The 13,495-nt window shown below is 34.3% G+C and overlaps 1 protein-coding gene across 2 annotated transcripts in view; it reads left to right on the top strand.

The window, feature by feature from the left end:
- LOC106672074 overlaps positions 1-13,495 on the top strand; it is a 186,244-nt gene that overhangs the window by 121,447 nt on the left and 51,302 nt on the right. For both annotated transcript variants that reach the window (XM_014403204.2, XM_014403202.2), the window contains exon 4: positions 234-286. Coding sequence is in view for 1 of the 2 variants with exons in the window: in XM_014403202.2 (XP_014258688.1) it covers positions 266-286 (21 nt within the window). In the remaining variant the exon portion in view is untranslated. The remainder of the gene's footprint in view (positions 1-233; positions 287-13,495) is intronic.

The following is a 13,495-nucleotide window of genomic DNA, read 5'->3' as shown; positions in this document are numbered from 1 at the left end:
ATAACAAAAGTTTAAAAAAGAGTGAGTGGGTGAAGGTGGAAAGGACGAAGAGAGAAATTGTGCGTTGTGAAAGCTGAGATGGGAAGCAAATGATCTGTGAATATTTCAGCAAAATAAACCCTTTTTATGGTAGTTTTGACGCAATATTTCTAAAAAAATATTATTCAAGTAAAATAATTTTTATCTTCACATCAACATCTATTTAAATAATCATTTGTTGGTTTTATTTTCAGGCTTTTACAATCATTCAAAGTGGCGCCAACTAATGGATCCACAGTTCCAGCAAGTAAGACAATTTTAAATAATAATATTATATTTAATTAGACTTAACTTTTATTAATTGTAAATAATTCATTGCTAATATCGCGCACCCCAAGAAAAATGACAAGTAGAAAAATTCTAAAAACCGGATTATTTAATTTTTGATGGTCACAGGGGTAATACAGTCTTACGGAAAATTGTACTTTGGATTTGCATCGGGAAGCATAGGTATCGTCGCATAGCGTTGCATCGGGTAAATGTGTACCCAGCTTTAGGGACTGTGTACCCAATGATCAGAACACTTTAAGAAACTTAGTAACGACAACTCGTTCATCTCTCCATTCATTGGACGCATGCAATGTTCCTACAAAGGAGTGGAACCCTATATTGATTTATATACTCCAGTCGAAATTGGATACTAAAACCAGGGATATAGCGGATAATCATTATCACAATAGCTAAGATCACTGAGTTATTTGCATTTTTAGAACAAAGAGCGAATCTACGGAATAAGGCACAGCCAGAACCAAATTATGAGATAGGAGAATTGCGTCAAAAATTTTGAACAGATTACAGAAAACAGTATGCGAATGGAAATAGAAAACAAGGCAATTGTTCAAGATGTGAATTCTAACATGAACAAAATCAGTGCCCTGCATGGAGAAAGAAGTGTAATAAATGTAAGAAGGAAAACCAATTTTCTATACATTGCCGATCAAAAAGTAGTGAAATAACGTTGTGCAAACCGACCATCAGGCGGATGAATCCGTCAAAGTGTTAAATACTCAACTAAATGAAAGTAATAAACATTTGAATGTGAGTGCTCCCTCTGTGATTGCTGATGAATTTTCAATAGGGGAGATTGGTTTTAGCAGTTTAGCACAAAATAGATGCCCGTCGTTGACACAAGTAGTAGTTGCAAACATTCATTGCAAAATTGCATTAAATTAAATTTAGTAATATTCTTAATTATAATATCGTTTTTTATTACTTTTTTAACATTATTATCTTTTAACTTTTACATTATTTTATAGCCTCACCGATTTTTTTAATTTTTTAACTACATTATTTTTAATAAGCAATAAAACCTTTAATTCAATAATTAATTTTTCATTTTAAATAACTAATTAGCCCTGACTGCGGGAGGAAAGCCCATTTGAGTCAAAAATAATCTTACTAAAACTTACTACATGGATATTTATGCTCGTTTTTTAGGTTTGTATGTTACTATCAAGTTTATACGATTATAGTCATTCATTGGTCAGTATTATTGTTAGAGCAAACGATCTAACTTAAATAGCGAAAGGCAATATATGCAAGAAAAGCGACACAACTAAAAAAGAAGTAGTTTATATGGGTAGTACAGCTGGAATTTTAAAACTTTTGTATTTTCTCTTAAGCCTTGGTCGAAATCGGTATAGATGCATCAAGACAGTCTTTCCAGCCAGCAACTGTAATGACGAGTAGTTAATACATAAACAAAAAGTAAACTTCCATCTATCTCTCCTGGAAAATATTCTCTTTGTTGGGTTGTGTCAATTTTCTTGTGGGTGTGCGATATGGCCTAGATTAATAATAAATCCAGTTTCTTATCATAGCTCATAATTTATTTTCAACGGTGAAAGTTTAAAGATTATTTTATCTTTTCATTATTTTCATCTGGCTGATGAAAAACAGTTGATGTCCTTTGAGACATGAAACGAATTCAACCTAGTTTCATAATGTGCGTACTTCGTAGCTAGGTTTCAAATATTTCCTCGGTTGAACGTTCAAACTTTGTTGAACAGTTTAAACGTTCCACAGGACCGTTGAAAAAAAAATTTGAAGAAATTCCCAAGCTAAATTAAGTCAACTAAATAATTTTTGTTTAAATTTATTTAAAATATTTCTCCTAAGAGGCATGGTTTACTAAGAAAGCATAAGTAAATAAGGATATGACAGCAAAATGGAATTGAGGCTAGGCCCCCCGGAAAATAATGAGCAAATATCCGACTGAACAGAAAGGTTGCTCGATGTATATAACCAGACTGAGGAGCGCATATCTTTGGTTCCATATAGAGAGCGCGTTGTCAACCAAAATAAGAATTGTACTTGAGCACGGCAGCGAGTAGCTGGATCCCTGTTTCGATTCTTGGAAGAAACAGGGTTGTTTTATTGTACAATATGTCGTACTGATAGTTTAGAGTCCGTTGCATACTTTGAAATTGAATGTATTATTTAGTACGAATGGCCATGGCGGAATATTGAGTACCCAATCGACCTTCAATTAAGTTAGTTTTACAATACATAAAAAAGATGCTGGAGGAATATGGACTATTCCAACACCCTCGCTGAGTGAATGGCATGTAAAGAAATAAGAATGTATTTAATAGTGAGGGAGAATGTGACTGGCATTAGAAACTGATTGGGTTGGAAGATGAAATAACCTAGCTGTTCACCCTGGACCCGAAACGCGTTGGCTGGACGAATAAACCGAGTCTGACCACGGAATACCAACAACTGGAGTGGGTAATTCTATAGTTTTGCCGGTAGACTGCGAGAAGTAATGGCTCTACTATGTCCGTGTGTGTGTGTGTGTGTGTGTGTGTGTGTGTGCATGAGCATATATGTGCAGATTTGAGCCTATATAAATCCAAAATCCAATTATGAATAAATTTTAAGTAATTGGAATGGCACTAATTCCATGTTTTACGTTTCAAATACGTTTAGATCCGTTTTATTCCGGATAATTTTGTTACTTTAAGTCCTCAAAGTAACTCTACCTCAATATTCCTCTTGCTCTGATAATAACTGCCTAAAGGGTGTAATTTAACCACCAAAATATTTTTACGATTTTGTTTTACAAAGTAGGAAGTGGTAAGTATTTCGAATCCTACGAACACTTGATATAAAACAATCACCAAGATAAAATCAAAATTATAAATTTTTTTTTCATGAAATTAGTTAATAATTATAGCAAAGATACGTTAATTGAGTATGCTCAACATAAGTTAAACGTAGTCGCACCACTGGTCATTCCTCTTTCTCTCGCTTTCTTTCTTTTTTCATTCTTTCTTTCTCTCTGTTTCTCTCTAACAAGTTATCTTTATATGTACATATATTCCGCCACTCTCTTTGATAGTATAGTATATATTAACACGATCTCGACGAGAAAAACGCACCCTTTCGATCATTTTGTTTGACTCATAAAAACTTAGCGTAAATAATAGTTGGAATTTAGCCTTAATGCTTTTCTTGTTGTCTAAATTCAATAAGATCAGTTGTTCAAACAATAACAAGACAATCATTGACATAACAAAAGAAAAACATTATCTAAAATACTGATAAATTTCAAGGGGGTGTCAACGGTTTAGGCGTTGACAAGGCACTCGTCACTGTAAGGTAAAGGTCTCGGGTTCGAATCCAGCGGCATAGTTCGAGCATTCTTGCCTGACATACTTACAAATGGGCTTTTTTTGCAAAAAACACCGGCACCTCGAGGGTTGATACGATCTGCTGTTGCCAACCCTCGTAAAAAATAAATAAATAAACTTATGAATTTCTTGGAAAGATGATTATGGGTCTATTATCAGTAGGTAGGCACGTTTTTAGTTAAAAAAGGGTACATTTTTCAAAAAGGTATCGACACGTTTCGAATAACAAACTGTAACAAGACATGTTTGAAACACGTAAATTTCCGTTTTTTTTTAAGTACAGCCGTTTATTAAATAAAAATGTGTGTACCCACTGATAGCAGACCCATCAACACAGCACCAAAAGAGTAAATGAAAATACATAATAATATGTAATAATAAATACTATTTCAAGATATTTCTTCGCTGATCATGTTAGCTAGTTTGAGACGTCATGGGTAATAGGATAACATAACCCCCCCCCCCAAAAAAAAAGAAAATTTCTTTTGATATTCTGTACGCTAACTTTCTTATTTTTTGATCAATTTTAAATCTGATAGCGCCGTCATTTTATGTGTGAACGATCCTTTAAAACAGTTCGTAAAAAGTAAACGTTTTCATTTAAAATTTGAAAATTGTACTGCTCTGGTGTATTCTGACAAGTAATATTTAAAAAGGGCTAAAAATTTAAAACTAGACTAAAAAATATTAAATACGTAAGTTTTGTTTTTCGTGTCGTACAGTTTTTAGATAACCTTAACTATTCAAGTGAAATTTAGTCAGGTCCCCTACTTAAAAGATCACCCTGTATACGGTTAATCAAGGCGGTTTGTGATGGCGGAGACAAATACATCGGATAAACAGGGCAAAAATAAAAGACAGATGTAAAGAACATGTATGGTCGTTTAGGGACAATGATGGAAAATTAATCGGAAAAGCATAAAGACATAACGCATGGAAAAAGCGAAAAAATTCTTGAAATTTTGGATATATGCAAACCTAACTCATCAAACACTAAACAAACTCGCAAATCTCACGAATATACAAATTGACAACAGTTTGCGTCATGTATACATAAAAATAAAAAGGACGGACGAATCACTGAAGCAATCAGAAAAAACTTACTTATTCCATCATGGAGTCCGACACAGTCCCGCCCACCATCCTCACCACTTTATAAAAGAAAGCCTCACTTCATAGAAATCACGCACACCTAACACTCAAGAAATGTCGAAACGTGTTTCACGGACGAACTCAGAGAGGATAAGCAGACCAAAATGATAGATAAAGACCAAATTACAGCTTCAATTGCAAATTTTACAGTAATCCAGTTTTATCCCGGATAATTTTGTTACTTCAAGTCCTCAAAGTAACTCTACCTCAATATTCCTCTTACTCTGATAATAACTGCCAAAAGGCTGTAATTTAACCAGCAAAATATATTTACAATTTTGTTTTACAAAGTAGGAAGCGGTAAGTATTTCGTAACCTACGAACGCTTGATAAAAAAAAAAAAAAAAAACAATAACCAGGATAAAATCAAAATTATAAATTTTTATTTTTTATTTTTTCATGAAATTAGTTAAGAATTATAGCAAAGATACATTAATTAAGTATCCCTCAACGTAAGTTAAACGTAGTCGCACCACTGGTCGTTCCTTTTTATTCAAGCCCTTATTCTCTCGCTTTCTTTCTTTTTTCATTCTTTCTTTCTGTTTCTTTCTAACTATTTATGTTCATATCTACATATACAAAGTGCTTAAGATGAGACGTTAATACTTCTGAAGGTTATCCTACGTGAATGAAAAACGTAAAAAGCAAAAACTTGTCCAAAATGTGATTCTAATTGTATTCGTGACATTTTACTCTTCTTGGTTTCAATCTTCCAAAACTTGATAAACTCTCTTGTATCTCATAAAATGTTTGTCTATGTAAATTCAACTGGACCAGTGAAAAGAGGATCCAAAATTCTATTGGATTCATTTTTTCTATCGGAACCTTAAGCAAATCAACTGCAAAATTACTTACAATAATAAACTTTTACGAGTTTCTCATGTTTCTGTCTAATGTCGAAGTAAAATTTTCTTGTTCCTGTAAATATTGACTCGGCGCATATTTCCTTAATTTTAGATATGTTCGATGTTGTGATACTCATTCTTTGTAAAAAAAATCTAGTTTCAGAAAAAAAAATTAAAAATTTGAGGTTCCCATTTTAAATAAAAACAATTAACGTTGCTACAGAACATACTTGACGACGGTTTCGGAATCTTCTCGAAAATGTAAGGGGAGTTCTTGTGGGTCATTTTTTTGTACATAATCAAAAAATAGAGAAGTATTGCGGAGGCAAAAGACAACCTGTATATAATGTATTGTAAATGTACAACCACAACGCGTCGGGATGGGATAATCCGTGGGATTATACAAGATTGTTCACAGCCGCTGTATCCGTGAAAATTTATGTAAATATATGTAACACCCGGAAAGCTCTGCACATCTGAAGAGATTCACGATGTCCTGGACGACGACCCTTGCACCCTTGATTTAATCCAAATCACTCACATCACAGGGTCAATAATTTTTTTATTTTCATGACTTCCTTATTTTTTACTAAGTTCTATAATTTTGATATATATTAAACAAATTAATGTAAACATTAATAAATAATACAAAATTCTATTATATGAATACGTAATAAAAATTGCGGATATATTGTGTTCCTTACAATTCAAAATAATTATAAAATCATCCAATTTATGAAACAAAATAAACGAGATTTCATTCATTACAAATTATCCAATTTTAACTACATAATTAACGAATTATGGTATTCTATTTTAATGCTAATTAGCTAGTAATGCAAATATTGCATTCGTATGTTTCGGTTTATTGTAGCAAGTGTATACGGGGCCTTCGTTAATATTAAAATCTCCCTAAACTCAGAAAGAGCAATGTTGGTTATGACGTGAATATTGTTTGTATGTTGCATTACTTATTCACTTTCTTTACATGAGGTTAAATACGTATAGAGTTTATTATTGCAAATCAGAAAGATTAAAAGAGCAAATGATAATTTCTATTAAAAGAATTAACATAAAATTTTAAGTTTTCAATGTTTCAAGTATTTTTCACTCACGGACACTGCATCACAGTATAGGCTTGAAGAAAAAAGCAAATTCAGTTGTTACTACCAAGTATTCGACATATTTCAAGCTCATCATCAGGACAAAACAATTTTAAATTTGTCAACAGATTGACATATTTAAGTTATTTCCTGGCGATCTCAAATTTCTTTGAAGATCCTTGTAAAAGCGGTTACAATCTTGGGGCAATGTTAGGCCTGAGACGGTCTTCAAGAAAATTTGAGATCGCCTGTAAAAAAATGAAATAGGTCAATTTATAGGCATAATTAAGATTGTTTTTCCCTGATATTGAGCCTAAAATAGATCAAAGCCATCTAACAGACAGTAACAACTGACTTAGCTTTTTTCTTCAAGACGATACAAAGTGTTCGTGCATAAACATTTAAAACATTTTCATCTGACAAAGATGTACGATTATTATTATTATTATTATTACTTCCACTAATTTCGTGGTCTGCTTGACCAATTAATACATTACAATTAATTAAGGTTTTTAGTTGAGATGAAAAAAGTTAATGGCACGAGCGGGATTCGAACCCACGATCTTCGGCTAGATACGCCGCTGCTCTACCACTTCAGCTATCAAGACCTCGATCCTCTCGGACATCAACTTCCTATCTCAACCCAACCTTATGAGTTTTCCCTCCTTTTGCCATTTTTCAAATGTCGTGTATTCGGTTTTGATTCTCGACGACAATTGAAATGGCGACGGAGAGCTTTAGTGAAGTGTACTTCATTTTAATCATTAAATTCACTAATTTCGTGGTCCGCTTGACCAATTAATACATTACAATTAATTAAGGTTTTTAGTTGAGATGAAAAAATGGCAAAAGTAGGGAAAACTCATAAGGTTGGGTTGAGATAGGAAGTTGATGTCCGAGAGGATCGAGGTCACGATAGCTCAAGTGGTAGAGCAGCGGCGTATCTAGCCGAAATCGTGGGTTCGAATCCCGCTCGTGCCATTAACTTTTTTTCATCTCAACTAAAAACCTTAATTAATTATAATTATTATTACTTTTTTTGTATTGAAAAGTTTTGTTCCTGCGCAAATGTTAAAACGATTTTACACCAATATAAAATCAGACAAATTATTCCACACAAATCATACTGTAATTATTGTATTAAAGATAAAATCCCTCCTTCCCTTCAGACATGCGAAAGCGAAAGGCGTTTGGAATTGGTTTTTCCACGAGCACCATTCAACATCATAACTCTTTTTCATCCCCCTGTATTCATTCCAGCAATTTTCTTCTCCACCCACGGAAAATCGTCCTCTTTTCACAATACACAATCGGCTTTATCTTTTATTATTTTATTGTTTGATTTATTATTATGTTTGTAGTTTTGTTGCATCATCTGATTATCATATTTTTTCAGCATATTTTTTCTTTTCTTTCATTAAATTAAACAAAAAAATGACTCTTTTGTATTAAACGATAACACTTAACTTTATTTTATAAGTTATTATGTCTACTGTCTCAATTATTTGTAATTTGGTTATCACTATGGTTGTAAGGATGATGTAACAAATCGATCATTTGCAAATTACATAACGAACAGATAATTGCTACGATTCGTTGTTTACTTTGTCATTTGTTTCTGAGGTTTAAATATTTGTTATGACGTTTTAAATAGTTAGGGCAGAGCAATTTGTCAATATTAACAACCCTTGCGAATATTGAAATACTGAGAAATTATGGCAAAAACTAAATAAAGTATTTTGTAGTAAGTTAAATGCGCAAAAAAATTCAAGGAAAAAGGAAAAAAAAATTTAGATAGATAATACACTTTTTTAACCCTAAAATGTATCGGTGAATTTATTATAACTCCATTAAATTCACTATTTTTCGTGGTCCGCTTGACCAATTAATATCATTCAATTAATTAAGGTTTTAGTTGAGATTAAAAAGTCAGTGTCATGAGCTGGATTCGAACCCACGACCTTCGGCTTGATACGCCGCTACTCTACCACTTAGTACTCGAGCGGACCGAAGTCACGATAGCTCAAGTCGCAGAGTAGCCGAAGGTCGTGGGTTCGAATCCGGCTCGTGACACTGACTTTTTTATCTCAACTAAAACCTTAATTAATTGAATGATATTAATTGGTCAAGCGGACCACGAAAAATAGTGAATTTAATGAATTGGCTGAAGTACACTTCACTAAAGCTCTCCGTCGACATTTCAATTGTCGTCGAGAATCCAAACCGATTACACGACATTTGAAAAATGGCAAAAAGAGGGAAAATTCAAAAGGTGGGGATGAGATGGGAAGTTAGTGTCCGAGCGGATCGAAGCCACGATAGTTCAAGTGGTAGAGCAGCAGCGTATCTAGCCGAAGATCGTGGGTTCGAATCCCGCTCGTGCCACTGACTTTTTTATCTCAACTAAAAACCTTAATTAATTGTAATATGTTAATTGGTCAAGCGGACCACGAAATTAGTGAATTTAACATTAACCAAAATCTAATTTTCTTTCATATTTTCTTCATTTTTGCATTATTAGTCAATTTAGATTGCTGAAAAAATAAAATAAACCGTTTAAATTACTCAAAACTCTTTTTATTTGAAGTAACAGGCGAACAAAATGAATCAATGGCAAACCCCAATTGAAAGTGACTAACTAGGAAAATCACATATTCATTACACAACAATTGTTTTTTCTGGAGTTTTCTTTTTCACTTCTCAATTTTAAAATGTGAAACAACAAAGTTCTTAAGAAATAATAAATCAATCGTCAATTTAACATTTACAGCATCTTTTTCCTCAATATTCCTGACACACTTCGAACAGAAACACTTTGCTTTGCGATCGGTTTTGCTCACCGAACCTTTTTATCTTTTATTCTTATTGAAATTTATTCTTATCTTTTAGGTTTTTTAGTTGAGATAAAAAAGTCAATTGCACGAGCGGGATTCGAACCCACGATCTTCGGCTAGATACGCCGCTGCTCTAGAGAAACATTTTAAGAAACTTCCAGCTCTTTAGGTAAGGACATCCAATAGAGATTGGTTTTCAGCTGGTAGGTGACTAGGAAGTGTCTTCAGCTGTCTGTGACGCTAGAGATGCGCTTTCAAAGCTGGGGTAAAAAGATTGCTTTGGCTCGTGATTGTGGGCCAAGTCAACATGACACAATATATAATTTTTTCAGATCTGCCTTTAAAGGAAGGTTGTTCCTTCTTCCATGCATACCCTTTTTTACCCAAGTAACTATTGATACTGCTTACTTTGGAAGGGTTTTCTTTTTCCTAAGAAAAAAAATCTATACTTTCCTGGGAATCAATATGATCACGAGGGGTGGACGCACATGTAGAGCAACTCGATCACGAACAATTTCATTATTTGATGGTGGTTCTCCATCATCTGCTTCATCTTCTCATCATTGTCTACCTCATCAGTTTCACAACCTGACTGCTTCCCACCAAAAAACATCTTCTTTTTCCAATTCCATAACAACTGCTCTAATATCCTCAGGATCACTAAATAAATTCTCGTGAAACATGACGGAAAGTAACCGAATAAAAAATGGAAAAAGTCGCTAGCTAAAAAAAAAAAAACGGCAACCATGAGGAAAGTTACTGATAACTAACAGGCGGGGTGTGGTACAACATCAAAAGAGACAGATATCACGCATAAGATAATTGTCAATTAAGAATGAAAATCAAGCAACAGGTCAAAAATTTCAATCAAAAAGTTTGAACACTCTATGGGGGTGTACCACACCCGACCAATACATACCAGGGTTAAAACAAATGAAGAAACATCATCTCGAACTCACTAGTTTTCGTGGTCCGCTTGACCAATTAATATATTACAATTAATTAAGGTTTTTTTAGTTGAGAGAAAAAAGTCAATTGCACGAGCGGGATTCGAACCCACGATCTTCGGCTAGATACGCCGCTGCTCTACCACCTGAGCTATCGGGACCTCGATCCACTCGGACATTAACTTTCCATCTCAACCCCACCTTATGAGTTTTCCCTCCTTTTTGCCATTTTTCAAATGTCGTGTAATCGGATTGGATTCTCGACGAGAAATGAAATGGCCACGGAGAGCTNATGTCTTGTAATCTATTTGATTCTCGGCCACAAATGAAATGGCCACGGAGAATTATAGTGAAGATATACTTCATTTAACTTATTAAATTCACTAGTTTTCCTGGTCCGCTTAACCAATTAATATCTTTCAATTAATTAAGGTTTTTAGTTGAGATAAAAAAGTCAGGGTCACGAGCGGGACATGTATTCGAATCCGGGATTTAATTTAAATTAGAATAATTAAAAAGTTAGTGTCCGAGTGGATCGAGGTCACGATAGCTCAAGTGGTAGATCAACGTCGAATCTAGCCGAAGGTCGTGGGTTCGAATCCCGCTCGTGACACTGACTTTTTTATCTCAACTAATAACCTTAATTAATCATCTCGAACATTCATAATGATTTACACGGTATGGATGGTTATACGTTTGCTGGTAGTTGGCCATGAATATACTATTTTAACTATCAATCGTACAAAATTTGGCTCTGCATTATATAAAAACACTGAATACAAATAAAGCGGTTAACTAAACATTACTGAATTCGTACCTATATTGCCAGGTGCATAGCCAAATGACGTGCATAGAGACGACCATGATATTTTTCAACATCTATGTTGTTTAGGAGATCAAGCAGCTGAGACCTGAAAAGCGCTCTATGTCCTAGATACGGGATTCAAAACTATGACAATATGGGACACTGGGCCAGAAGATGAAAACAAAAATATCCTTCTTTAATCATAGTTTATATAGAGTATACATGTTGTGTGCACGGTTTTCCTTCCATGGCACAAACTTTAAAAACGTTTAAGTAGCCATAGCAGAGAGTTTCAGAAAGCTGATTATATTGTGTATTGCTTACAAACTGATAACAAACTTGGAATAGGGGCAAAAAAGAAAGTTACGAATTTCGTGTTTCTTGTTAAAATAAAAATGAAACGAAGAAATGGATATAATACAAAAGATACAATTTCGCCGGCGTTCCCGTGTTCATAACTTGAAATCCAACGAGGGCTTGTATTGAATAAAACTTTCTTTCGGCAAAGGCTTCCGAAATAAAAATGTCAAACTCCTTGCAATCGCACCAGCTTCAATAAAATGAAAAACATCCTCTAGCAAGTGAGCTGTTCAGATGGTGAATTCTGCTACCTGACCCGAGCAGTAAATTTTTTATATATTCTTTTACACCTGTACCCATGCGTTTCAACAAAAAGCTATGACGCTTTTAATTTAGTCAAAGTTCATTCAGCAAAAACATATAAAGATAGTTACCGAACCCTATTTTTTCGCATCTTTTTTTACTCAGGCGAACAACTAATTTAACAAATTACACACCCCAAAGCATGAATTTAAATTGTTAAATCAATTCAGACATGAAATCGTATGATTTTGTTATTTTTAACCTACTACTGGCTAAACTCTTAGTCGTAAAGCCGTTTGTTGTTTTGTTTTTGTTTTTTTAATTGAAAAAGTCCTCTTTTTGCTTTTTAATATTTTTTGTCAGGGTACTTCAGAGCGAATCTGTGAAAGCCAGTTTACTTTTATTGAATTTTCAATAAGAATGTATACTTATTTACCTAATGTTTGAAGGGATATTTTACATTAAAAGTCATGGCGATTTTAAATTGGTCAGTGAATAACGAAGTTTTAACAACTTAGCGATGAGATGGATACATGATTCCTGTGCCCACGTTCGAAAATTCCACCGAATACCATATGTGATGAACTTGGCTTCTTCAGCTCACAGGATGTATGTGACAACAATTTTTTATCCCAAATCGACATCCCTGAAAAGAACATTAACATCAAAATAACTGCCCCGAAGCCTCTGGACAAGATGAGAATGATATGGTTAAAAATTGTATTTTTTCAAGAGATATATAATCGTCTTCTTTGAAAAACCCAAAACTCTTCCAGTCTTTCTAAAAGAAGAGTGTGGATTTTTGAGAACATACAAAAAATATTTAGTTTTTTATCAAAATAATGTGACCGGTGATGGGCCCACAATGGATCCACATATCTTCATAATCTGACCAACACGAATAAGCGATTTGTGGCTCACGCTTGAGCGAGTGGGAAATTTCTGGATATACAACTCACTGACGGGCGATTCCACCACCCTCCATGAAAGTATCTTATAATGAGTAAATATCCGACTGAACAGAAAGGTTGCTCGATGTATCTAACCTGACTGAGGAGTGCATATCTTTGGTTCCATATAGAGAGCGCGTTGCCAACCAAAACGAGAATTGTACTTGAGCACGGCAACGAGTAGCTGGATTCTTGGAAGAAGCAGGGTTGTTTTAGTGTACAATATGTCATGCTGATAGTTTAGAGTCCCTTGCATGCTTTGAGATTGAATGTATTAATTAGTACGAATGTATGCCTGTGGCGGGATATTGAGTACCCAATCGACCTTCAAGTGAGCTAGTTTTACAATACATAAAAAGGATGCTGGAGGAATATGGAGTATTAGCTTGAAAACAAATAAAAATGGATTTAAGAGTGAGTGAGAGTGTGACTGGCATTAGAAACTGATTGGGTTGGAAGATGAAATAACCTAGCTGTTCACCCTGGAGCCCAAACTCGGTTGCTGGACGGATAAGACCGATCTGACCACGGACTACCAACAATTGGAGTGGGTAATTCTATAGTTTTGCCGGTAATTTATTT

The sequence above is a fragment of the Cimex lectularius genome, unplaced genomic scaffold (assembly GCF_000648675.2).
Source record: "Cimex lectularius strain Harlan isolate CLEC.00 unplaced genomic scaffold, Clec_2.1 scaffold132, whole genome shotgun sequence".
Taxonomy (NCBI): domain Eukaryota; kingdom Metazoa; phylum Arthropoda; class Insecta; order Hemiptera; family Cimicidae; genus Cimex; species Cimex lectularius.
Note: the sequence above shows the minus strand (reverse complement) of the source record. Positions and strands in the feature narration are given on the sequence as shown.